The 27,929-nt window shown below is 38.3% G+C and overlaps 1 protein-coding gene across 9 annotated transcripts; it reads right to left on the reverse strand.

Moving 5' to 3' along the window:
* Positions 1 to 1,734: 1,734 nt before the first annotated feature.
* Positions 1,735 to 27,929, reverse strand: LOC127958869 (phosphatidylinositol 3-kinase regulatory subunit alpha). Of its 9 annotated transcripts, none has more exons than XM_052557902.1 (16): positions 27,589 to 27,929; positions 25,926 to 26,562; positions 14,834 to 14,929; positions 14,665 to 14,739; positions 13,162 to 13,293; positions 11,374 to 11,575; positions 11,209 to 11,291; positions 6,361 to 6,463; positions 6,160 to 6,258; positions 5,885 to 6,065; positions 5,639 to 5,764; positions 5,368 to 5,510; positions 5,103 to 5,279; positions 4,877 to 4,951; positions 4,621 to 4,791; positions 1,735 to 4,432 (listed from the first exon to the last, which is right to left on the reverse strand). In XM_052557902.1, the coding sequence occupies exons 2-16, from the start codon at positions 26,254 to 26,256 to the stop codon at positions 4,243 to 4,245; spliced, it is 2,184 nt and encodes a 727-aa protein (XP_052413862.1). In that variant the 5' UTR covers positions 26,257 to 26,562; positions 27,589 to 27,929; the 3' UTR covers positions 1,735 to 4,242. The 9 variants fall into 9 exon arrangements, with proteins under 9 accessions (XP_052413862.1, XP_052413863.1, XP_052413866.1 ...); XM_052557903.1 differs by having other exon boundaries at positions 6,160 to 6,254; positions 6,357 to 6,463; positions 27,589 to 27,923; XM_052557906.1 differs by lacking the exons at positions 11,209 to 11,291; positions 11,374 to 11,575; positions 13,162 to 13,293; ... (2 more) ...; positions 25,926 to 26,562; positions 27,589 to 27,929 and adding exons at positions 7,863 to 7,968; positions 8,110 to 8,452.

Raw genomic sequence — 27,929 nt, forward strand, 5'->3', positions numbered from 1 at the left:
CAGTATGATAAATAAAAAATTGGTCCCATATTTATCTTTTAAGATAAGACTCCTATGTAGAATTTTTAAAGATAAATTAGTAACTTTCCTAGAGGATTCTTAGAAGCTTTAAAAATAGAAGGAGTATGATAAATACACTACCCTGTTGCATCACTGTGAAAGTAAAAGAGCGACATATCCTCCTATACTGACAAACACAGTCAGATGGCCTCTGTCTACATGTTGCACAAGTGAAGAAATCTCACAGTCTTTCAGTCATACTCTAGATTTTTTCTGCATGCCATTCTGAACCTATTACGATCTACATGACATGCTGGCAAATGCACGGTATGCTTGTATATCAGACAACTTTGTAGCTGTGACCTGTTTTAACAATGTGAGAAGACGGTTTTACACTCTTCCCTTTTCCTGAGAACAGTGCATTTGACGCTGCTATGACTGTGGTTTACAGTTTCCGTCTTCTCTTGCTACAGAGTGGCGTGGTAAAGAACTGCATGGTCAACCAAATCCTATAGTACGACAGAAAGTAGATCACAACTTTAAAAGTCACTTCTCAAGTCTTGCATTATCAATGTTATTATTTTCTTAAAAAGGTGACAATTGCAAATATTATTGCTGTTTTGTGGTAAGTCACATTTGATATTCGGTTTTAGAATGTACACATTGTTGTTAGAGGGGACACAAATGCGTATACAAAGTCTCTTTCACAATTCATCAATAGGACTACTGACTTCTGAATACTTCAGTTATGCAGGTAGTCATGTGAGAACGTTTCTGTCCTTAAGCACGTGGATTAATGTTTGGTGTTTTTTTAAGTGAGGAGACAATGTCTAATGTGTGTGACAGCTTTTGTACCTTTTTTTTTTTTCTGAGAGTGTGGTAGCCATTGACATCCATTGCATTGATAGAACTCAGCATTGATGGAAGTCAGTGGCTTCATTTCAATTTACATTAAAGTGCAGTGATATCTATTTAGACCTGCAGCATTTTTATTTATTTTTATTCATTAAATATTTTTTTATCAGCCAAATCAGCCATGAAAATAATTATCTGGTTTTCCGGCCAGAATTTGAATAGTGCATCCATGCAAAGTCAGTTAAGTTGTGTCACTTCATATTGGATGTTTTAACTACTATGTGCATATATCTCAAAATATTATCACTTTTAAACTAAGTTGCACATTTGTACATACTACTAAAAGCAGGGTCCCTATCCTAACATGTTTTTCTTTTCTTTTATATTTTATTACTGAAGTTGTTTAGACTGTCTCAAATTAAACTCTCCAACAATATTTTAGCATATTATTGGACTTATGTAAGGCATGCTCAATAGATTTTAAAGTTTTGAAAATCAAACAGTGTTAGTATTGTGTTGGACTGTCACCATTGAAATGTTGGGTTCTGAGGTACAATTAGTTAGGCCCTTGTTTAATTAAATGTCTTCACAATTTGTTAGCCAGGAAAGAACTAATATATATATATATATATAAGGCAAAAGCAACAACCTAATGAAGTAAACGTGCTACATTTTCAGTGCAAGAACATAACGTTCTGTAACCTTCACCCCGTTTAGTGACTTATGACATCAATGCCGTGCCATCATATCACACCATAACATTTGCATAACCTCAAAAGTCTCTGAAACGGTACAGGGAGTTCAACAGTCAACTGGCAAATTATAGATCTATATCTATATCTATAGAAAAGCCCCGAAATGATCACAAAACCCAAAGACTTTTAGTTTCTAAAACATCATTTTTATTTAACTTTTTAATAAAGCCAATACAGATCTGAAGCATTTTTTAAGAACTGGAACACACTGGTAAAACTCAATTTCAGCATTCTGGTAACAATGTCTGTAAACCAATGCTGTACAATTTCAAAAAAAGAGAGAGAGAGAGAGAGAGAAAAAAAAAAACTGGATTCACAAAATACAAGATTAGAACAGGGGCTGCAGAGAGAAGATTATCATGATTATGTGAAATATTGAAGTTTCTGGCCTATAAGTGAGAGGTGAAAGAGTAACATGCAGAAGGGGGGACAAAAAGAAGAAAAAACCCTAGATAAATTACCATGAAAGTTAAAAAAAAAAATGATTCCATTGCAATTCAGAGTGAGATTTGCAGAGACTCAATAAAAAAAAAAAAAAAAATAAGAATTATGTCAACTTTCTGACATTCAAAATCACAAGCAGTAAAAGTTTGAAACAAGTTGGCCTATGAAATTCAAATATTTACTTCAAACCACAAGCTAGTTTACTCAGTAAGAAGGGGACTCAGAGAGAGCCCATCTTATCATTTGAGAACTTTATGCTAACTCGATGGACAAATCATAATAGTATAGATCAATTGTGCGTATATGTCAGAAAAACGCAAGCATTACCATTCCTCTTAAAAATCTTACATCAAAAGACTTTCAAATACTTACAAAACGCAAAATGGTGAAATTCAGCAGTACTCTGCTTAAAAAAAAAATACACAACTGACTCATTTTAAGGCAATCAGGCCAAGTCAAAAGGAGTCAGACAAATTCAAAATATAGGAACAAAGAGTTGACCAAAAGAAAGTGACATATTAAGTGACAAATTAATTAATTGTGCCACACTGATGTTTATTTATGCGGAACATGAAATGCAAATTTGCATTTGTCAAGTGCAAAGCTGATATGAGAAGGCAAAAGCAATACTGATGTCAGTGATGATAAAATCAGAACTACTGTAGCAAGCTTTAAATGTCAGGCTGGTAGGTTCCCTTAACTTTGTTGCATCAAAGTAATATTTTTTTTTTTTTAGAGAATGTGACGCAAACTAGAACATTGTGTACTAGTCGAACTGAGTTGATCCATGTAAACACTAATAAGGATTTTCTGATACAGAAAAAATACTGTGTTGTCAGAATGAGAGGGAGTTATGTCACCGAAATGAATTTTTTTTTTTTTCATCATTCCAGAGGATCAAATCAATACGCTTTTCAAATATGGGAAAGATATCACAAAATGAACCTCTATATTGGATTAGCAACCTGTAGTATTATGTTGTCGTGAAATTAATCATTCAATTGCAGTTATTTCAAACATCATGGTTTATTTGTTTATGTTTGTTCTAGTGAAAATGTTCAGATATATATTACCATTAACTGTAGACAAAAGCAGCACTAATGTCCTCCAGGCTCTGCCCAAGAGAAAATCAGCAAGTGAAAAACACTAATAAAATACTCTTTAATTTTACCAGTGGCTGATAAAGAAATATGTAATATTACTTTTTCCAGACTTCTTCTGTAAAACTGAAGCCACTCTTCTTGGTGCTTTGACACTTAAAATATCCTCTTAGATACATAAAAAAAGACTTTAAGCAATAAAAACAAGTTTATATTATGGGTAGCAACGTAAATTAAAATCACAACTCTGCAGAGAAGATGGAAAATACAGAATTTGCATAGCAGATTAGAATACAACTGAGAAGGAACTGTGTTTTTGGTACAATATGGTTTTGTCACATAGCTTTTGATGCCATCTGTATGTACAGTTTGAAGTCCGTTTCAGTTCCTTTCTTGCCAGTCCATAAAGCAGAAATGGATTTAGAGTCTGTCACTATAATGCTCACAAAAGAAATGCCAAGCATCTCGTTTACTTCTCGTCACACTGCTCCTTTCAGGCGAGATGTGTCATATCAATGCTTGTGTAGGAGTCTCTTACAGGAAAACAAGTAGATACTGTTTCGAAAGTGCCATCTTGCTACATTGGATCAGCTGATTCCATGGTCTGTTCGTAAAAAAAATTAAACATGTTGAACATCCCGATAGCTTTCAGATACTGTAAGTTTTGGTCACATTCTCTCGTACACACACACACACACACACACACACAAATGGGGACCTGCACAGAGCAGGTCGGGGGTAGAAGAGGTAAAAAAAAGATGCACTCTAGAGGTTTAATCATTGTTCCACATTTCAGCAGCGGGTAAAGCTTTGAAATGAACAAGCACCATTTGGAAAAGGCCCCCGAAGTCCTCCAGTTTGGGAGAGAGAGTTACATTTTAGCAGTTTCCACTCAAAGAAAACTACATTCAGACTGGCAAAAGTCTCAGTGGCTGAAATTTTGGGTTTTGCTTTCTTGGCTTTCCGATATGTTTCAAGGCAAAACGCAGCCCTCGGGAGCAGCCTCACTGGAGGCGTCTCCATTCCAGGGGAGGCCCTATCTCAACTCCCGTGTTTGTAACAAGTCCCAAGGGTGTGTTCATGAGTTCTCATCGCCTCTGGTGCGAGTAGACTGGGTACGCTAATGTGACATTCAAAGAGTCATTGTGCTGAACCAGGGACGTATGCTGGTAGTGCAAGACCAGTTCTTTTAGAGAGCTGTAAAGGTTGTAGGGCTCAGCAAAGCCATATCCTGTGGGTGTCTTGTTGATGACGCAGTGCTTGACCTCACCATCCACACTGTGAGAAGACAAAGAGATGGTTTTAGTCATCAGTGCCTTTTGCAATTTCCCATTTCAACATGCAACTGTTCTAGTAGTCATTGAATTGCACAGAATGTCCAGTGATTTCTATGTATAAAAAAAAAAAAAAAAAAAAGAACATGTGAATTGATGTTGCCATACAAGCACGAAAAAAGTGGTACGTACACAACACTACAGGCGTAACATCCAGCTTTGCTGCTGTCCCTGACCAGGAATGTTCCGTCTCTCTTGCCCCGCAGCAAGGCCTCTGCCTGGATGCGGTTAATGTTACCCAGCTTCCAGGAGCGTTCGTCATGGTGTGGCAAATCCTCATCGTCATCCACCATTGAGTATTGACTAGCACAGAAGTGGAGAGTTTGATTTAGAAACCGGGAAAACTTTTAAATGTCAAGTGGCAATAACATGATAGCAGAATACTCACTCGTCCTGGTTGTCGTTTTTGATTCCCAACCATTCGTTGAGTTTTTTCTGTCGGACCCCTTTCTGTGTCAACCACCTGTCCAGCAAAAAAATTAAATAAAAAAATAAACAAATGAAAAAAAGAGAATTGCTTATTACATTGTACTCCATATAGTCATTCTGAATGTAAGATTGTATCCTGAGTGTTAAATTTGAAGTACAGAACCTATGTAGTACGAGTTACTTACATGAGGTACTGATCCCTGGTCTTTCTGAGCTGGATGAGGTCAGGCTTAATGCTGTTCATCCGCTTGTCGATCTCTCTGTAGTCTGCTGCTTGCTTCTTTAGATCTTCCTCAAGACGACGTTTGCTGTCCACAATTTCACTGATGCGCGATTTTAACTTCTCATAGTTGACCATTATGCTGCATTGAAACATTGCAGAGAAGCTGCATTACAAGTCTGATATGCTTGTCAAAAGACTACTTAGAAATTCTCAGCTTCAGGACTCACCGTTGGATTTCCTTCTCATTGCCTTCTCTCCTGAACTTCTCAATATATTCTTTGCTGTACCGTTCTTGCGTCTGGCACTGCTCTTCAAAGATCTTTATGGTCTCATTAAAAGCTTCAATAGCAGTCCTTTTCATTTGTATTTCCTAGTGAGCAGAACAAAGTTTGTCAGTATGTGAGCTTTCCCTGAAGAGATTTTCTCAAGCTCTGGGTGAAATACTTGACTGAAACACATATAATAAGCCATCTACTATAAACACATTTAAGGGCACACCTGTGATGTTCGAGTGTATTCCTCATAGAGTCGGTCGTACTCTTTGTTCTTTTCTTGGTACTGCTGGTGGTATTCGTGCAACTTCTTCCCAACAGCTTCAACATTGTCCTCCTTTACCACCTGATCCTGTAAATACAAATAACATACATCCAATAAAATGTTCTTAAATGAAACTTGATGATCTAGACTATAGAGTGAAGTTCTTCAGGACACTCTTTATTCTAAGTGAAATCAGAGGATAATTACCTGTTGGTGCTTGGACACAGGGTACAGTAGTTTCACATCTAGTTTGGGGTTGTACTGGGCGAGAGACTCGTGCCGATAGTGGTTGATCAACTCAACCACAGAGTTGAAAGTTAGGGGGTCTGAAAAGCCATATTTTCCATCACGATGGAAGATTTTGATCAGCTTGTTGTTACCTCCTTTCCTGTATGGCCAACAAGTAGTAGTATTTAGATCAAACTTTTTAGATCAAGGCAAGCACCTGCAATACATATGGGTTTTTACAAAGAAGAACGTACCTCAATGTCAGTGTGTAATCCCCATGCATTTTAGTGGAGGCATCTCGGACCAAAAATGTACCATCGGCAGTGTCCCTAAGCTTTTCGTTGACCTCCTCCCTGCATCAGAAAGGGAGTCAAACTTTTACAAAAAGAAACATTAAAAATAACAATTAAACAAAAATGCATGCTTATCTGACCAAAGGTATGATGAGTACTTGCCTGGAGATGTCCCCCCAGTACCATTCAGCATCTTGCAGAGCCATGTTGTTGTTCATACCGTTGTTAGTGACAGACATTGGTTTGGGTGGCTTGGGAGGTAGTGCTGTAAAGAGAAAAAGAGAAACTGGTTGAGACCAGAACTGCTGATGAACCAGCAGCACCCAATGTCATTTACACAGACAACATATGCAGGCATGCTCAAACTTGTGTGTCAATATGAAACAACAATATTACTAAAGGATGCTTTCATCTGATGAGGAGAAAGGAAAACCCCTCAAACATCTTTTGGTATGAATGTTGTTTTTCCCGTAAATGTGACAGTCATGTTTTAAAAAAATGCAACGGTTACTGCAGTTTTCTTCATGCCTCGTCCCCTTTCAGCGTTTTCCATTTCATTAAATGCAGCTGTGTACATGGCTCTTGAGCACTCAGCAGGGAGTTGGATTCTCTACTCAGTGAGAATGTATTTCATTGAACCTTCCTAAAAATATTTTCATCACCATTTCTGGATCTGGCCAGAATTATACCACATAATTCTGGCCAGAATAGTGGGTGGGGGGAGTGCATGTACAGTTCTCTCTCCACCTTCAATACCACGACTTAGGTGCCCTTGAGCAAGGCATCGAACCCCAAACTGCTCCCCGGGCGCCGCAGCATAAATGGCTGCCCACTGCTCCGGGTGTGTGTTCATAGTGTGTGTATGTTCACTGCTCTGTGTGTGTGCACTTTGGATGGGTTAATTGCAGAGCACAAATTCTGAGTATGGGTCACCATACTTGGCTGAATGTCACGTCACTTAAGCTGTTCCTGAGATGCACAATCAAACATATAAGTCACGGAGATACAAGACTGGGAAAGGAGCTTTTATTTGAATTTGATATCAGTTATTTGACCTTTACAACAAGTGTTTCAGAATAGAACTAGCCCCATCTCTAGAAGTAATGACATTTGCCAGCATGCACAGACCCAGCCATTGCAATATGCACATTCATGCAAGAATCCTTAACCATTGAGAACATGTTGCTTTGCTGAATAGAGGCAGAGATTGCATCTGATTGGCTGCTGGGCCGAGTGACGGGAAGCAGCAGGGCCAGTGCAGTCTCCGTGGAGCACGGGGCAGAGCTGAAGCGGTGGGCTATTTTTATCTTCCAACCCCCCCACCCCCTCATGCACACTCACTGTCTCCCCTTTGTTCACTTCAGTCACTATCATCGCTAAGCATTTTCTGCCTAGTGCAATCACACAACGATATTAAACTAGATACCCCTACAAGAATCTATCTGACAAATCACCCAATGCTCTGCGGGACTTGCAGAAGATACATCCTCCATAAAAGACTCACAATAATCTATGTAATGACTAATCCATGTTTCACCATAAGAACAAATATAACAACGGTTTTGAGATGAACGAATGCATCCAAGACAACATACAGTGCTGACACCAAATCAAATTGAGCCTTAAGAATGACATGTCTGTTATGTACAAACTTCAACAGTTACCTGGCACATCTATTTCTATGCAAAACAGCAGGTCTGATCCAGCTCCTGATCCAGTGTCAAGTCTCAGGCTCTCTAAATCTGCCATGCTTAATTGTTTGTTGCTTATCTGGAAGGATTCACATACAGTTTTTGACAAACTTCCTCTGAATAGATACTTTAAATCCAGGTTCTTCTTGCTCATTGCTTCCAGATCAATTTTCGAAAAGCCTTGGAGAGTGGGTTCAGTGAAAACCATTGCATCACTTACCCCAGCCAATGGTGCAGCAGGACTGTTTTTTAGGCACTCCTGCCTCATCACCTGCTTCTATTTCTAAGTCCTGAGAGCAGTAATGTCATTGCAACAGTGCTTGGTCCATTCAAATGTCAGCAATGAGAAATGTATCAAAGAAAGATGTATCTGCTCCAAAGTATGTGACCCAGCAATGTCCTTTATCCATGTGGAACATAAGCGTTGTCTAAGCTGTTTCAATGCTGCCAAACTCTGGGAGGTAAAACACTGACAAGGTTCACTGCAGCACAGCATCTTTCAAATGAGGAAAGGAACTGAAGGCTCACACAGTCTTTCTCTGTCACCCCCTCCCTTCCTGTATCTATGATGCAGCTTTGCTAAGCCCCTCCTTTCTCTGAAGCGATCAGTACTGCCCCTCTGCTGGTAGGCAGACAAAAACAGAGCTCTGATCGCTGCTGCAGTGGCACGTAGGCAGTCCCTACGTCAAAGACAATGCCAGAGTAGGAGGCAGGCAGGCACAGCTTGCAAATACTTCTTATAATCCCCAAATGCGACTCATGGAGGACTGTAGAAGGGGAGAGATCAGCTTTTTGAGCTTGAGAATGTACCTGAAATAGTCACAGTTCTAAGTAGGGTTAAAACAGCTCCAGGAACGTGGGTTATTGTCATGCTCAGCACTCTAATGACAGGTCAGAGAGGCACTTCAGCTGGGGTGTTTAAAAGTCATGCAGTAGGTCAAGTGTAACTGACTGTTTCTGGATAAAGCAGCATATTAAAAACCATTAAAACTTTAGTTTAAAAAGCAAACTGACTCTTTTTTTTAATTTTTTTTTTTAGGTAATTTATACAAACACGTTCACCTCACGTGTTCAGACATGCCAGTGTCAGTCAAACAGGTTAACCCACTTTGGGTAGCAGGTTGCACTTGTGCTAGTCTTGATACACACAAGCAATAGCCAATCACACAGTGGAGAAGCATGGATATTCAAGTCTGTGAAAGAGCTAAAACAGGATATCTGAGAAGAGCCACTACCCATGCTCTCTGAAAAGCCGGGTAACTTTCCCAAAGCAATGACATAATTTTATTTGCATAAAATTAACCAATCTTTCGGAGACACCAAAATCACACACTTACATTGCAGGTTGTGCATGTTCAGCATAAGTCAAGAAACCTTTTATTCAGCAAATCCGTCCGGTAAGCATTTCTTGTGATTCTTGGTAAATCAAAGAGATAGTCCTTTTGAAAGAAATATTCCCACTTGACAGGCGTCGGAGCCTTGTCACTGTACCAGACTTAAGAAATTCAGCAAAGTCCAAGCTGACAACAAGAAGCTGAGTTCGACAGGTTGAAACCATAGAGCCTGACGAACTAAAGCAGGTCTGAGGGGGGGAGAATGACGCCTGCTCCAGCACGGCTAGGTTAATGATTGCTGAGGTCGCACTGCTGCTAACTAACTTTCTCTCTCTCTCTCTCTCTCTGCTCATTCACTCCGTCTAGCTCCAAGGGTTCAGTCTCATGATTAACTTGCTCAGGTTCAAATATTTGCTGAGCTGTGCACCCTTATGTTTTGGGAGGGGAATGTTTCACAGGCAGGAGGGGGCCAGTGGGTGGAGTAAAGTCCTCGGAAGTGAATGTTTGCAAGTGTGTGAGAATGCACGCAAGACAGAACAGCCATCGTTGCAGGGGAACAAGAGATCTCTGTGGAGCAGACCGCACTTCATCCATCCCAATCCAAGTGTGCCTTTTGCCACCAGCTTAAAATAGACACCCAGTAACTAGGAACATGCGCACACATGCACCCTTACACTTAAATTTACACACATCCACAGCTATCCACTGCCACATCTGCAGGAATCGTGTATGGGCAGGTTGGTAAGGCAACAAGTAGCAGTTAAAGGTGGCACTTGTGTGATCCGTGTTTGTTTAAAAGCTTGCACATAAGGTACAGGAAGAAATCGAGCTGCCCGAGCAGAAAGGAGGCAAGTGTGCTTTTGAGTCTGGGCTCGCCCAACCCAGCCTCCTGCAGGTGCAAATTACTGACAGCTGAGCTCGCTCCATGCCAGGGCAAGGTATAAATAGGCCCTAACAGGTAATAAAACATTTAAACAGTCACACAGCCAGACTTGGGGCCCCTTGCAGCCTGAGAGAGATAGACTGATAAAGACAGGGAGAGAGACTTTACTGCTGCTATAAAGGCCCAACTAGACAACTAGTCTGTGTTGAGGGCAGCATTCACATAGCAGAAGTGTCTCTGTGGTCTGTCCCATCTCTAAATGAACCTGACCCAAAAAAGCAAGGGAGTGGAACAGAATATACACATTGATGAAGTGAAGGGGCACAGCTACTTTATATAAGAATTAAGAACATCAATGCTGTTTTCTTTTTCCTGCATGATATGAATCACAACTGGACATCTCCCTTTTTTACAACTCTTTTCTGCCCATTTCAGCAATATTTCAGAGTATATTGTACTGTTGTTGCTGCTCAAGAGTTTGCTAACGTTTCTTCAGCAAAGTGTGGATATATTCACCCATATCACAACCAACAGCTGAAATGCATCATCTACAACATATTTGTCTCTTCTCTACAGGTACTGTTTACCAACCAGGTGACAGCGCCAACTACTGGCCTGGCATACATAATACAGTGTTTTTGCGAATGTGTGTAAACGCAAATCATTTTGACAACATTGTTTTGCATATGTGAAACTTTTTAAAAACACAAGCGAAAAACTTTCCAACTTTTGACTACATTTTTTTTATGTAATTGTAGCCTCAGTTACTTATTCCACTTCCACTTGTTCCACTGTTGCCTACCCTCCATCTACTCTAATACATTACAAATAAAGTGCATGTGAGACATTGAGCCATGGTTCAAAATGTTTGGACAACACTAGTTTGAATATATCTTGAATGACTGCACTATTTGTAATGCCAAAGAGCAGTGTTTCTCAACCTTTTTGACTTCAACACTGCATTTGAATATGGTTTCAAGTTTTACTTTTTTTTGTTAATATAACTAAATTCCAATAAATTAATTTAAAATAACTTATTGGTTGGGAACCATTGCTTTGTAATTTGTGGTCTGTACTCAACAGAAAAGTTTTTTTTTTTCACCTGGAGCCGCCTGACTGTCACTCCATTCACTGGTCACCAGGACTTCAATTATCCGGATGTGTGCCTCTGGGCTGGGCTCACAGCTGGGAAGGGAAATGGAACATTACGTTTGTTTTGCTAGCTGGCAACAACGTGATATGCAAGCATATATGTGTGAGGGTGTACCTGGTGGGCTGTTGCCTGAAGAGTGCCGGGCTGAAGATCTCAGCGAGGGCACGAGCACTAAGCAGGTTGGCAGCTGAGGCCTGGCATACACGGGAGAAGTGGCGCAGCAAGCTCTGCAGTGTCAGCCAGTACTGCGGAGGAAGTGCAGAGGAGCTGGCCACCAGCCGCAGATGATGTGCGCATTCGTCTGTACCCTGCACTTCTGAAGAGATAGAGAGACAGAAGAGTGTTAAAAAAAAGGCCATCACACCCACTTTAATACACTTAGTGTGTCGTCAGAACATGACCCTCGACCTTTGTCTCAAGGGCTATGTATTTATAGTGAGCTAAACATAATAATCAGCGAGGACATGCAAAAAAACGTGTACATGCAGTCATGTGGAAAATTGTGCTCAGTGCGCAGTGAGCAACTAACCGCACAAGATCTTAAGCGAGACAATGACAGAGTAAGGTACTCTGAGAGTTGATTGGTTGACAGCGCTGATGTTGCAGATAAGTTTTCAGGTTTTCTTTAGGTCTATTAACCACAGATATCCTGTTTCCAGCCACGTGACTGTACACTACCCGAAAAAGAACTGAAAAAAAACAAAAAAATAAATAAATATCACAGTGTTCTCTTTCAAAAAAGATAAGTGCTAGTTTACACCGCTTAAAGTTTGTTCTGCACACGGGCAAAATGTTCAGTCACACAGCAAGGGCAGATAAAGTTAACATCCTCAAGCCAACCACCAATACAACACCTGGAATACTTTTTACTGTCAAATTATCTGGGGTTTGTAGACACAAAATCAGGTAAGTGTTGGAAAATGTGTACTCATAAAAGCACACGCTGTGATGATACAAACACACGATCTTCCTAGATGAGTCAGCAGTGATGCTTTCAGAAGTTCATGGGAGTGTGCAAAACTTCATTTTATTGCAATTGAAGGAGGTTCACCATTTGGCTAACACACATCAAAACAATAGCACCACCCTGTGGCTCTAATAATGAATTGAGATCAATGAAAAAATTTCTAATTATTCCATACATTCTTTGGTTTTAGGGCCTTTGAGTTTAATTTGAAGGACCATCAGAGAGCAAGACAGAGCTCAGAACATGAGCGCTGAAAGGAATTTCTGTATTTCAAATAAAATAACTGAAAGCCCTTATTCTAAAATGTGTATTAGCACAATCAACCCAATCAAAATTCTTTAAAAATACATATTTTAGCTAAAAAGCTAATTTTAAGCTATTGTTATAGTGTGATTTCATTGGTGACTTGATAAGTTACCAAAATCTGATCTGTTAACATAGGAGCTGTACTTTCATAGCTAGAACATAGCATATTAATGTTACTATGCTGACCGATGAATTAACTGATTTTAAAAGGACTCAATCCACAGCATTTCATAGCATCTTAAACAATAGTTTTGTGGAAGAATTGGCAACTCATGCATCTGTAAATCCAATGATTCACATAGTTGTATTAATATGGATTATTATTATATCGGTAGCACTTTATTTTACAGTCCTGTTCCTCATGTACATTCTATGTACTTATTATAGTAATTACAATAACTATGTAATAACTAGGTAGTAACCCTGAACCTACCCCTAAACCTAACCCTACCCCATGTAGTTACCTTGTATTACCAGAACTTTCTTAGATAAATACACTGTAAGTACACTATAAGTACATGTTAGTACACGTACTGTAAAATAAAGTGCAACCATTATATCATAAAAACCCCGAGAATTGTAGGGCTGTTAATATAACGCTGAAATGCTTTAATCCTATAGAAACCCACCTTGAGCGATGCGTATCATCTCGCTATAGATCAAAGAGGGGATGACAGGCTGAGGTAAATCTTGAAGATACCTTCTCAGACCATCACACAACATCTGAAGGTCCATCTGCTCAAGATCCACTGAGGCAGGGTCTAATTCAGAAAACACAACACAAACATAAGTAAGCATTAGATCTTTTCGATCTATCGATAGCTACGATGTCCATTTGTAGTATGTTTAAAGAATGAGTGGTGCTCAATGTAACAATGCTAACTTGATCTGGGTGGTTGCCAGTACGTGGATGTGGTATCTAAAATTATTCAGAGTAGCTGTATATGGTTGCTAGGGTGTTCTGGGTCAAAATCCATTGCCAAGTCTGTGACAATCTTTTGGTGTTCGGCAAAAATGCAGAATAATATGTACCGAACAATGACTGTTTTGAAAGAAGTCTCTTCTGCTCAGCAAGGCTGCCTTTATTTGTACAGTAAAAATACGTACCTGATTCAAGTCTCAAAACTGGTGGAAAAATATTTTACTAACTTCTTAATTTTAGGTAAAATTTTATTTTGCTGGTATAATGTCCGCTAGAACATTATAAAATGTTCAGTGTTATGTAAATATTTTTAAATTGTTTTTTTTTTATAATTGAGCAAAACAGTAAAAAACACATTTTGCCAATTTAATTCATGCAATGGTGAGGAAAAAAAGGGGTCAAAATAGGACTATATGGGGGAAAAACATGAAAACCGTGTTTGGTATTCAACCTTCGGCCCAGCGTTTCATTTTGTTCGGCTTCGGCCAAGATTTTTCATTTCGAAGCATCCCTAGTTTTTTCTGTATTCTTCATCCTTTACTATTAACATGCTTGCTATGGAAAATGCTTGCTAAAAATACAGAAAATCGAACCAGGAGCATTTTTTTTAATGATGGATGAAAGTTTCGGAGGTAGTATAAACGTGATTGACACAACATGAGGTCTCGACTCTAGTGCTCAAGTATTTATGTTTAACATGTGCAAAGACCTTAAGTCTATGGAATTTTAGGTTGCACTTTATTTTACAGTACGTGTACATGTACATAAAGTGTACTTGCAGTGTATTTATCTAAGAAAGTTCTGCTAATACAAGGTAACTAAGGGGGGAAGGGTTAAGTTTAGGGGTAGGTTCAGGGTTAGTACATAGTTATTGTAATAACTATAGTAAGTATATAGTATGTACATGAGGAACAGGACTGTAAAATAAAGTGCTACCGAATTTTACCTGATGGTAAATATTGTACATCTGACTGCTTCGACAACTGACAGAACATTTTCTCAAGAAACAACGCTTGTAGCACCAGTTACGCGAGACATGTTGCACATTTTATTACATCAGGTTGAAGTTTTTGAAATTGGAGTGATAGTATCCAACTGTGCTGGTTAATGCAGTATTATTCCATGGCCAGCATGGACAGAAAGCTTTTGTTGCATCGCACCAGTTTAAGATGGCTAACGTTAGCAACACCTAATGGAATGCGTCACTCACCACTATCAAAGCACTGCCTGATATCCGGCCCTCCTCCAGCAGTGAAGTTTCTGTAGAGTGTAGGGTTGTCTAGACCTGTACAGAGTTTATATGAGAGTTAATACATGTAGAAAATGCAATAATTACAGTGTGCACATACAAAGAAATATGCATGATGGATTCGATTCACCTTTCCTCTCGATGGCCTCAAGGAACTTGAGTAGCAAGGGTGGTGCTACCTCTGGAGGTGCGAACTGCTCCACCAGGTCTTCCAGAGCGCTGGAGCCTAGAGGAGAGAAAGTTGAAAGCTCACATCAAAAAGGCACCAGGTACCTTTGAACAGCTACTAGCTTTTCATTAAGCACCAAACTTCATTTCAAAGCCTCCAAGGAAAACAAGAATTTTACACCATGACCCACTCCACAGTCACGGCATGCTTAGACCAATAATGGTCCTCATGTATTTATGTAGTACAGCAAGAAGCACATTTGGATGGCACATCTAAGAATGGCCGGAGGGGGTTTAGGGCTGGCGCTTATGATTAAGTGTGCATTAAGGGTGGACGAGAAAGCTAAAGCAAACAGAATGCAGCCGCTGGTGTAGGGTTGCTGAGATCTACAAGTCCAGGTGCGGGCATGAAAGGGCTGCGGGACTAGCTGGAGTTTTATTTGGATTCGCTGCACAGCATTTTAAAAGGCTGGGATTTCTAAAGGACTTGACTGTTACCAGCATCCGAGGCCATAGATCTAAACAGCAGATTATGAATGGATTCCCTTTACAGAGCCTTTTTTATAGATTTCTTAAAAGGAATGACTCAAATTAAAAGTTTGGAGGCTGCCTAAATAAAACAAAAAAAGTAAAAACACACAAGGAAATGGGGGTTTAAGCCATTAGACATAATAGTCTTGTTCAGTCCCAAGGCTCTGGGCTTTTTTTTTGCTAGCCTGGGAGATAAGCAAGGAAAGCTGTAGATATCAGACTGATTCTCTTGAACTTCACTTTGAAAGACAAAAGCCATCTGGAGTCCATTACTGCCAATGCAACATCGAGCATAAGGAGAGTTATTCATTTTCTTAGAACGGCTGAATGTGAGGAAGGGAGAGTGAATGACAGATTCCTCATATAGAAATGTGGAGTGTAGTGTCACTTTGGTACGCTGCAATGAGTCGTAACTTTTTGCCCAGACAGACACCCTATCCAGCCCACTGCTTCTTAGAATCTAGATTCAGAGTGCTGGGCTAATTTTACTTTAGCTCAAAATGTTCTGGTCAAAGGCAACGAATATGGTCTTTGAATTTAACAGATCCCTACATTTCTTATGTATGTTTGATGAAAAAGCGAAAATTGCTATGTTGTTTTACTTATCCAGAGTGAGAAAAAGGGCTGTCAAAATCACTCTGGACCCCTCACATCCAGCACACTCCCTCTTTGAACTGTTGCCATCTGGTCGACGCTACAGAGCACTGAGCACTAGAACGACCAGACACAGGACCAGTTTCTTCCCCCAGGCAATCCATCTTATGAACAGCTGATAATAACGGCGAACACACTACACTTTATATTTATATACACATACACTTTATTTATCTAACACACATACTTAGTATACACTTAAATTTTGCACATAATACACATGTACATACATAACTGCATTTTGTAATATACCTGCCTACAATTGTCAATTTGTATATTGTCATTCACTATCTACTTATTTGTATTTTTTATTCTTTTATTATGTGTTTTATGTTCTGTCGCTGTCATTCTGTTGTACTGTGGAGCTTCTGTCACGAAAACAAATTCCTCGTATGTGTAAACATACCTGGCAATAAAGCTCATTCTGATTCTGATTCTGATTGAAACTGGCTCAGTAAATAACACTACGGTGGTCTGGAATTTCAAAATAAATAAAATAAATGTAATAATTCATACCCCATATCAGGGTAGAACTGTATATTCCAAGAGTCTTGTTTTATTTACATGTGTTGGATGGGCATTTCCACAGAGACGTGAGACTGAAAGGCGAGGGGGGATTGAGTTGCTTCGAAGTAACTCATGGTGACCTGATAGCACTGGCCTTCTACATGGCTAGATTGAATGACATTCAAGATTGATGCTAGTGGATTGGTCCAAATGTTTTGGTTCAAGGTTCCACTATGTCCTCGAGACACTTTCTTGAAGTAACTAAAGAGGAACTAGACTTTAGTTCTTAGGTTTTGACCATGCAAAAACATTGCAATGGGTTGTTACTCACAGGGTCTGGGTCTGTTCTTTACTGTAATTCAATGGAATTTTTTGGCTATTTATTGTTCATTGAAAACTAAGTCTGACGACTTTCCAAAACAAGATACGTGACGTGTTACATGCCAAGTATAAGCAAGCTTCACTAAGAACTGGGCAGCCCAGCAAGATGCACTGCGCGGTGAACTCACGCAATATCATACTCTCGCCAAGCTCGTCAACCCACTGCGAGTAGCAATAGTGGGAACGTAGTGAGTGAGTGTTCCTGTGAACAATGCTTTAGAAAGATCCAGATGAAAACATCTTCTGTTTTCAACTACCAGGTTTAATTTATCCAAGCTGTGCAGCTGAGATCACACAATCGACCAGGCAATGGAAACAATTAAAGATGCATTCACTCGGTTACGAGTAAGGGGTAAACATTAGCAACATTTGTGAGTGAAAAACAGTTTAAAATGCCTTTAGTTCTCTGCAAGCAAATTAAACAAACAGAAAACAGGCAGAAAGCAGCCCAGCTCAGATTTAGACAGCCAATCAAAGTGGGCTTCAGATTCTGGTTGCCGTAGCAACTCCTGGAAGAGGGAGTCAGTGTGGAAGTCTGAACACGCATAGTGTCTGAATGTGTGGTGGTCCTGTTATTTCTATGACATGGGATGCAAGGAAAAGGAGTCCAGGTTAAAGAAGGGAAAGCAGCTTCCTGGGTTTGTAGAACAAACTCAGCACATCTGAACCACAGACTAAGATCAGAGAAAGTACACATGGTAATAAAAACATTTTTTTTCAGTAAAAGACAATGGATCATTGAATTCATTGATGTCATCGTTCAATTCAATACAAATAGATTTTCCAAAAGGCTTATAATTCATTTAATAAACTGAGCACTGTACATTTCAAAATTAAAATGCAGCGTGGGTGTTTTGAAAAAACGTCTCATCTTTGAAAAGAACCGACGGTCTTCAGAAAAGGTCAATGTCATTTTAATTTAGTCTTTCCTGTAATGCTTGATGAAGTAGCTTATTTGTTTGCATGCATTACCTGGAAAACCGCTATATCTCCCGCTCCAACAGTGCTTCCTTTTGGCAGATAATTAATTTGAATTTGCAAGTCTGTGGGAAACACTGGTGTGACAGTCAGCAAGCAAACAAAAAGCTTCATAACTTTGAGAATTTGCTTCAGTTTTGACCCATGTATTATTACTGTGAATTAGGCTGCTACTACTACTACTACTACTACTACTAATCATTGACTTGATTGCAAAAAAATGCACAGACACCATTTAAACTGAAGAGAGATGACATCACTGAATTCAATGATGAACTGCCTTTAACTGTCATTTTGCATTATTGACACACTGTTTTGCTAATGAATGTTGTTCAGTTGCTTTGACGTAATGTATTTTGTTTAAAGCGCTATATAAATAAAGGTGACTTGACTGGACTACTACTATCTTGTAACCTGCAATAAACATTTACTCAAGCAAATCGTCAAAACATATCGGCCAAAAAACAAACAAACAAAAAAAAAAAAAAAAAAAAACCTGCATCATACATTTGCCATCCGTTGCCCTGATTTCTTAATATTGGCATCGGCCAGAGAAAAACCCATATCAGTCGACCTCTGTTGCGAACACTTAAATTAATTTTACAACTTTTACACTTAATATTAAATGTGAAAAAGTGTTTACTTGTTATGCATGTTTATTAAAAACAAGTTTTGTAATAATCAATTGTTCCGGTCCGGAGTTTTGATATTTATGAAAATTCAGATTTGAACCTTTGAATGTAGACTTTGAGAACCCCTGTCCTATCAGTTAAGAGTATAACAGCTAAAACCAACAGAAGAAAAGGGTTTTCAAACACTTGTCAACAGAAAGACTTGAGACAAAAAGGCACTTGTGCTGTGTTTTGAAACATCTGTTATAGCAATGTGAGAAATTACAGTGATTAATCATTCAATGTAAAAGCAAAGGGACAGTGTCTCTCTTAGGACAGTGTGTGAAAACACCTCTGATGACACAGACATCAAAAGCTCACAGGGGAGAGAACTTTGAAACAAATCGCAATTAAGTCACAAGACACAAGATATACATTTTTCCTTAAAAGATGCTTGAACATTGTAAACTTGATTTTTGCTGAAACAAAAAGGCTGTTAAACACCCATTAGAAACCTGTACAGAAAAAAGGGTCCGGACTTCTAGGAAAATCGTCCTTTTTTAAACAAACAATCCAAAGGAACTGAATTAGTAAAATTAACTTGAAGTTGGACTTCCACTCTACTACATGGGCTTGGAAAAAGGCTCTACATCTGCTCTGTTTTCTCCCACCACTGGCGTTTAGTTTCTATTATATACAAACACTTCCATGTCTCTTCACATAACCAACATCCACTCCAACGATAAATGGGGGATGGGGTAGCACCAAAACTCAGTTATTCTTTTTGCATATTTCAGTTCAGCTTTTTTGCTGCTGCTCTTGCTCCTCCTCTTGCAACGTGTTTCTAATCCGCCAAGCAGACATGCTTGTCATTCAGTAAGAAGATTTTCCAATTCAGACCCATGTCTCTGGAGGCAATCATTAATGAAGACCACATGTACACACTCTCACGCACATCCCAATAAACAGCGGCTTTCACCACGGTACCACATCCATTGCAACAACCCTCTACTGAAGTCCAGTCCTTTCAGTATGACAAGTTCCTTTTCCAGGTTTTGCATGTTACTGCTTATACCTTATACAATTTCAATACACTTTTGACCTAGAGGCTCCAACAGATATGATCTCTTGTGACTGTTATGCAATGTAGCACTTAATTCTTCAGAAGGAGCCACAGAGAGTTTTTCTTGCTTTATCTGGCATCAGAGAACAAGTAGATTTAAAACAGTGGATGTGTAATGGCCATTCCATACCCTGTCAAACGCAGTCAACTGGAACAGCACAGATTTCTTTTTGCAAGAACACTTTTCCGCCGCCTACTGCACCAGCACTTAGAGACAATTGTACTGATTCGTCATGAAGCTAAATGTGGTGACTGGGCACAAGCAGTTTCCAGCTAAGCCACAGGAACGTGCACCATTACGCCGACAGCCACAAACCAGTCCTGCCCCGGTTACAACCACCCATGATCTAATGAGTGCCATTACTCTGCATAGGAACAATGCCTTTAGCAGGGAAATAAACTTTAAGAAATAGCAGGATGCACCTCACAAAGTTGTTTGAGAAAATGTCCTGTGCAGCATTCTAGACAAAGTTGTTTGACTGTGAAGGTGGTTTAAATTTTTATTTTTATTTTTAAATACATTGTCACTTTATACTTATTTTTCTATAATGCTAAATATAGCAATATATATTCAATAAAGAATAATATGTATAATAATCTATCCATCCATCCATCAGTGTTTTAGGATACCTAAAATATATTTAAAATGATCTAAAATAGATCAATAAATGTACTAACTTTTTAGGTACCTTGCCATATGTACTGCTTTACTGCTTGGTTAGAGGAAAGTGCACATACTTTACAAAACCCAGCAACAATTCTCCCTCAAAGAGCTGCTCCATGCAGCAGATGTTCAATCAAGAACTGAAGAGGCCCCAAAAAGGAGAGCAGCACATTATCTCAAACACCAGCAATGCCTTCGTCCAACTAGCTCACAATTTCAGTTAACTGTCACAGCTCTCCCTGGCAGTTTTCACATGTACTTTCTCACAGGAAGTTTTTTTTTTGTTTTTTTTAGTCAATTAATTTGTGATCTGCTTTCTTTAAACAAATGTTCAGGAACTGCACAACCACTACAAAAGGCCTGTAAATAAGATCATCACCTTTGACAACTCACATGCTAAAAGACTGCCATATCTTATCAAGCACAGGAATCTAGGCCTTGCATTTAAAAAGTTTGATCACATCTATTTTAATTAGCCATGGAAACAGAATACTGAAGTCCTGGCCTTAATGAACATTTTATTTCTAAAGCAAGCTGTACATAATTTCAAAAAAAAAAAAAAAAAAAAAAAAAAATTGCTTTAACTTGACATTCTTAAACCTAACACTGATGGGACACTCAAACATTCAGAAGGAAATATTAAATAAGCTCAATTATTTAAATTTAACAATGTTTTAAACAGCTTTAAGCACAGCAAGCTAACTAAAAGCACTGCTAAAATGAAAATATCAAATCACAAATCAGTTTTTGGATGACTAGTCCACTTTTGTAACCACTGCAACTATAATTTATTTAGCCATTTCCTCGCGTTTATTATTGAATTATATATTGGCCATTGAAGAGAAAAAAAAAAATATTTCCACTATATAAGTTGTATGAAACAGAATATGTAATAGCCTTCCCTATTGTGAGAAACATATCCAAGCTAAACAGCTTCTTGAATGAGAAAAAAAGTCGGACAGATTTAATTTGGTCCTTCAAGAATTGATTTGATCATTTGATTGTTGTTGTTTGCTCTTTCTGTGATCGAATGTGAGTGATGGATTGTCCCACTATGCACCATATGTAATCAGAGAAAAGGGAGGGGAAGTAATTTGAAATTTATTACAAGGGCATATGAATTTCTTAAAATAATGCATGGATGAATAATTTATAATAATCACTGCAATATTACATTTAAAAAAAAATGCTCATGCCATATGTTTACCAGCTCAGCCTCACAATTCTCAATGCAATAAAACAGAACAGTTGCAGATAAAGAGGAACTCTAATTTTCGTTGAATAGAAGTTTAAGCCATAAAAGATCTAATTCCCTGTTCGAAGTCACGCACAGAACAAAAATAAATAAATAATAATAATAATAATAATAATAATAATAATAATTATATATATCAAAGTCCAACTTGGAACCCAAGTGAAGGAAAAACTGAGCCATAGATTTTGTGGAACCTGAATGAAGTCGAAAGCTTTAGCAAGAATGGGTTAAGAAATAGAAAAAGATTTGCAAAAAGCTGGGCTGGGCAAATACGGATCCTCTCACTCCAGAGGCCCACAGAAAGGAGCATGTTAGTGTTAAAAACAGCCTGGGAGCCGGTATGGACTGGAATTCCACATCTGCTGTTCTCTGAAGTGAGCCCCTGCGGCTCAAAGAGAGAAAGAGAGAGCTAGAGGCCCCAAGCTGAACAATCTCCTTAAACCCATTCGTCAGGTTGGTCCACAGAAGAAGAATCAAAAAATTCAAAGAGGGAGATGGAGAAATAAGAGAGCTAGGGCGGACAGGGAACGAAAAAAGTCTGGAAGAGCATTCAGTGGCAGTTAATAAATCTGAAACACAGCGAGGGAATGAGAATTGAAACCAGTGTGCCATAACACAATACAATTCAATACACAATACATTAACAGTGATCTCAGTAATGACTTTTAACTTCACGGTACACAGTATTGGGGCTGGGGGTTATGGTAAAAAAATTAATTAAAAAAATAAACCATTACCATACCATTATGGTAACACTAAAATAATGAAACTTAGATGTAGGCTGTCACACAAAAGAATTCTGGGAATGTCATTTCACGAGTTTCAAAATTTTAGTTGAATTACTGAAATAAACTTTTCCTATGAACTAATTTGAGATGCACCATGACATTCTAATTTACTGAGATAAACCTGTATATATTATTAGGGACTAAGCTGACTTGTACAGCTTTCGGAACCGAAAAGAACATTTTCATTTCTGGGAGTCAAGTTTCTAGGATTTAGGATGCAATAGTTCCTATCACACATTAAATCACAGTCTAGTCTATAATGCTGTGAGTCTTTGTTAAATTTTCTGTTAGTACCATTTTTATGTTGTGGATAACACAATTTATATGAGACAATTTTCTTAGTTTTAAAGAAAAAGGGGAACACATTTCTAAATGAGCTCAGTTGGCTTTGGAGTTTCACAAGAAGTTGAATGACATTTGTCACAATAAGAAATACTTCAAGCATCAATTTGAGAATCATTTTCTGGCATTTCACTTCGCTCTACACTGATTCTTTATGCAACAGTAATGCAAATAAACTTACTAAGGGAAATTCAAGAAGAAAAAAAAAAGTTTAAGAATAAGTTAGTCATTTTAAATGAGGAAGAAAAACCAGACATTTTCTAGTAAGACTAAAATCATCTTCCTAAAAGTGTACCGTGTAAAAGAGCCTCAAGTTTCAGTCCTTTAAATTGTCACAGCCAAGTCAAAGGTGCTTGGGCTTTAGAGTTGGAATTATATGTGGCTTTAGTGGTGGTGGTGGTGGTGGTGGGGGGGGGGGGGGGAGTCAGGGTTTGAGTCCTGTTTCTCCTGTGTGAGAAGCATAATGCCAAGAGCTCTGGCCATCATCCAGATCTGCTTATGGTTCACATTCCACAAAAATCTGTTCTCTATATCTCTCCCCTCCGAATGGTCATTCAGAATAGAAAGAGGCCATAGTGACACTTTATCCCCAGTCATGCTGCTTAAGCAATCGTGACCTCCAGGAAAAGTAGAAGTTTTTGTGTGGTTTTATGCATCAAACCACATAGGACAAGGAAACAAGTTTGCCACTGCTTTTCAACAGCAATAATTCTGAGTGGCATATCTCACTTATAATCAATGTTTCATAACCTGAAAAACATCTAACTTTAGTTGTCACCATGACCACTGAGGCAAACAAGGGGGAAAAAAATCATAAGAATAGTGGCTGTATATGGGAAACTGGGTTAAATTTAACACACTTTAAAATGTAAATTCTCTCTCTACCATTAATATCACCAAATGGAAGAGTAAAGATACTGACTGTTGACAAACATTCCCACACAAACTAAACTTAAACAAACTAAATGGAAACTTGTCAAATGGATTTGGGTCCACAAAAGTTCAAGAATGAAAGCACTCTTAGAAATTGTATTGTATCATGTACAATAAATATAAAGATGAAACCTTTTTAGACTAGAAAAGAAATGTAACAGTTGGCATATGAAGACAGCGTAGACCAAAAATACAGATTAAGAGATCTGGGGGCCATTTCACAAAGGAGGTTAAGTGAAAACTCAGAGTATGTTAAATGAAATGAGGGAAACTCTAGGTTTTCTGTTTCAGAATGGGAGGTTTGTCAAACCCGAGAAAGCCGGGTAAGTCAAGCCCGTTTCTGAAGGAGAGCTAACTTATACTCTATGAACCTAACCTGGTCAGGAGCAGGTTTTCTTCGATAAACCCAGAGTTTCTTTCGGTCTCCTCCCCCTTTTTAAACACTTCATTGATTGCACACTGGAAAAATGCTCTTCTTACTAAGTGTTTTTTTTTTCTTTCATCCCATATAATATATAAAATAATAAAATAAAGATTGATTTTCTATATAAACAAAAAAATATATAAGATACTTAGTCTTGTTTCCTGGGGGGGATCTTAATTAAGTGCATTTTACTTAAATAAAATTATATGCCAGTGTGGTAATAAAAAAATCTTAATGCAAATGGAAAACAAGATAATTTTGAGTGTCTGTTTTGGGCACAGAAAACTAGCTTGTAACATGATCGATTGGGTTAGAGTCCAGCTTTTGCCGAGCTCGTTCTTCTCACTTTTCCCATCACATCACATTAGAATATATTTTCAATAAAAATGAACAAAATGTTCAAAAAGTGGAAGTAAAGTGCCTAACGAGTGTTTAATAATGATTCAACTATTTATAATTGTAATAAATATAATAATTTACAATCTGTTATTATTGCATCCTGTTAATGTATAACAATACTGAGGTGCAAATGTATCTGCCAGTATAAAGTATAACTAGCATCTAATTATTATTTACACTTAGCCTGTTGCAAAGAACTGCTACTTTTACATGGTAAATAAAAAAAAATGTATAGTGAAAATCGTGATATATTCTCTGTAAATAACATCTAGAGCAACTTGCACTTAACTTACTGTAAATAGGATATATCGCTAAGAAAGTATGTTAATTCCAATTAGTGTAAATAGCCACTGACGTATTTTTCTTACTCTATTGGCAGATCACTTGTAAAACAAGAAAAATGCACTTAAAATAATATTATTAATATTATTATTTTATATATATTTTTTGTCCATGAGATACCATAAAATGATTAAATATTAGTACATTAATCTAACGTTTTGCCAGTTCACCTGTGAAATTATAACACTGAGAAGAATTACATTTGTATCGAGTCTGGCTTATGAAGACGGCTTTTTGTAGTTGTGGTATACACGCTTAACTCAGAGTCAGTCAATTTAGAGTTGATTAAATCAACTCATTTCATCTGTTCTGTAACCGAAAACTCAAGAGTTTCCCATCTCAGGTTAAGTCAACTCAGAGTTTAAGTAAAAACTCCTTAGTGAAACAGGCCCCTGGGTGACATGTTGAAGGAGCCATAGGGGGCTCTAAATGCTCATACTGTGGCTGTGTGAAAGATGCAGCCACGCCAGACAATTACAAACTACTGTGTGCAGGCCTTCATCCAGATCTGGGCTTCCAGCCATGTTTGCAATTACGAATCATAGCCCAGTGCAAACCTAAAACAGCCTTAAATATTCAGGGGACATTTGTGTGCTGCAGCTATAAATCCAATCTCTTGATGAAATAGTGGTGTAAAATCTGGTCACTAGTTACAAAAATGGAAAAAGTGGCGAGTGAGTATTTTGAGAGAGGCACGTGGGTTTGGCATCAACATGAATGAATCTAGTTAAGAGGAAAGAGAATTATGCACGCTGAGATCCAACGAAACCAAGCTAAAATGGTTGATGACAATTTTTATACTGTATATAAAGGAAGACCTGCTTTGTGACCACTGGTTAAGGTCAACTCTGGTGACCAAATATTATCTAAAAGTTAACTATAGACAGCTTCTGTGGAATTAAGCAACTATCTAAACAGCAGCTCAAAATGGTAGACAGGTAGAGGGTTTGAGAAATAAATATTTTTAATTCTCAAGCTCATTTGGACTATAGTGCACCAAGCTGGGGTGCTTATGTAGCCAACGTAGGATTGAGCTGAGTCAGCAACATTTCCTGAGGACTCAATGTGGTAAAAAAAAAGTGCTGAAACCACCCCCCGCCCCCAACCCCCCAGCTCACTTACTTTGCTCAGAGTCTGAGTCTGGCCTTGCAGGCCCTGGGGCCACCGGTAGAGGCCTAGGGGGTCTTGGTTTGGGAGTTGGTGGAGAAATCTTTTTCTTCCCGATGAACTCCACGTACGTACCAGGAAAGTCCCCCTTTTCCTGAGTGGTTTCATTAAAGCCAGGCAGCCATCCGATTTCATCTGGTCTCTCCTCCATCCCCTCAGTGTAACCAACTGAGAGTAGTGCACCTTTATTGACTGTAAGAATGTCCCCTACATGCAGGTCAATATCCTCCTCCCTCTCTTTCTTATAGTCATACAGTGCTCTGTACTGATATCCATCTGCACTCATTTTGATGGTGTCGTCTCAAACTTTTGGTGTCACAAAAATGATAATGATCATTTACAAAGGTTCTCTGAACCAATATTTTGATGTGAGGCAAGAGTTAAAAAAAAAAAAAAAAGAAGTTTTTTTTTTTCTTTTTCCTTCCTAAGACTTAAAGCCTTTATTAACACCATCCACATTGTAGTCTCTAAGGAAGAGTAGATTATGTAAAACTAATAGTCCAATGATTGGGTGCACCTTCAAGGTGCTTCATACACACTTTTCCCATCTGTATGAGGCCTTATCCTGTGAATCTCACAGAATAACTCGAACCTGAAAAAACAGCAGAAGAAAAGCCATTTTACACACACCACACTACACACAGACTCAACTTCCATGGGGAAAACACTGTAAATGTACTTGTCTTCAATTGTGTGCAAATCAAAAAAAAAAAAAAAAAAATCCAACAAATAAAAAAAAATGTAAAAAATAAAATCAAGTGTGCAGAAAAAGCAACAATAGGTAAAAATATGTTGTAGCTTTAGAGTAAATGAATGATGTTTTAACACCACGTCTTAGAGATTTTTTTTTTTTTTTTTTTAGAATAATGACAAACTGACTCAGAAAGCATCACATGGATAACAATACGCAAATGCAGATAAACACTTTTTTGGACAAGTGCAAATAGAACAAATGGCGCAGAAGAAACTCCAAAGAGTCATGATGTTCCCCCGTGCAGAACTGTCGATTGAGTTTCAAGTTAACGGATTACGATAAATATTTGGCGCTATTTTGAGATCAGACGTAAACAATTTAGCAAGCAGAAACTAACTTAGGGTGATTTGTTTAAATAAAAAAATACAATAAATGAAATAAAGTCTAACTTCGTAGTATTAAAGTGCACTACTAAGACTGAAAAACAAAATTTAAATAAGATACAAATCACTCACCATAGATGCAATAAAATCGAATTTGCTGTAATCTCATGACCTGTGGCGTTAATCGGAAACGCATTTATTTATAGATTTATATTAATCTTGCGCCGGTCTGGGTTAGCATATTTGCTAACGTTAGCCTTAAATAACACAACTGATTATTATTATAGCGAAATACATAAACGCAAACGCAAAATAAATTTAAAACGATTATACTTCAATTACAAAGATAAAACGCACGGTTGCTGTAGAAAATAAATCGCCAGGGTCAATAACGTGAAGTGAGCGCGTACAGCCAGTTGGGACACGCTGTACTGGAACAAACGACAGAGTAAAGCTATCCTTTTAAACCTCCCATAAACTCCAATTACAATACATACCAATCCTAAATACCTTGCATATTTCATAGAACTGGTATACGTACCGGGGAATGGTGAAAATGGAGAGCAGCTGAAGTATATCTGCGAACTTTAGTAAGCTATTCATGAAAACCAGGGCCGAGAAAATCTCCTTCGCTTCCCGTAACTCCAGTTTAGCCAGCTCTCCAACAGATCCAACTCACCACAACCGCTATAAAACACACCTCATACGACGTTTCATCGGGGAAGTAAAATCCAGAGGTAAGCTCAATTTCAACACGCTGAGTTTGTTTGTGTGTGTGTGTTTGTTTTTTTTTTTTTTTTTATTTATTTAATACCGTACTTTAACTTAATGATTAAGCTCGTTTCCCGAAAGCAAAGCCGACTCCGCCCGAGTCACCGACCG

This window comes from Carassius gibelio, chromosome B5 (assembly GCF_023724105.1).
Source record: "Carassius gibelio isolate Cgi1373 ecotype wild population from Czech Republic chromosome B5, carGib1.2-hapl.c, whole genome shotgun sequence".
NCBI lineage: Eukaryota > Metazoa > Chordata > Actinopteri > Cypriniformes > Cyprinidae > Carassius > Carassius gibelio.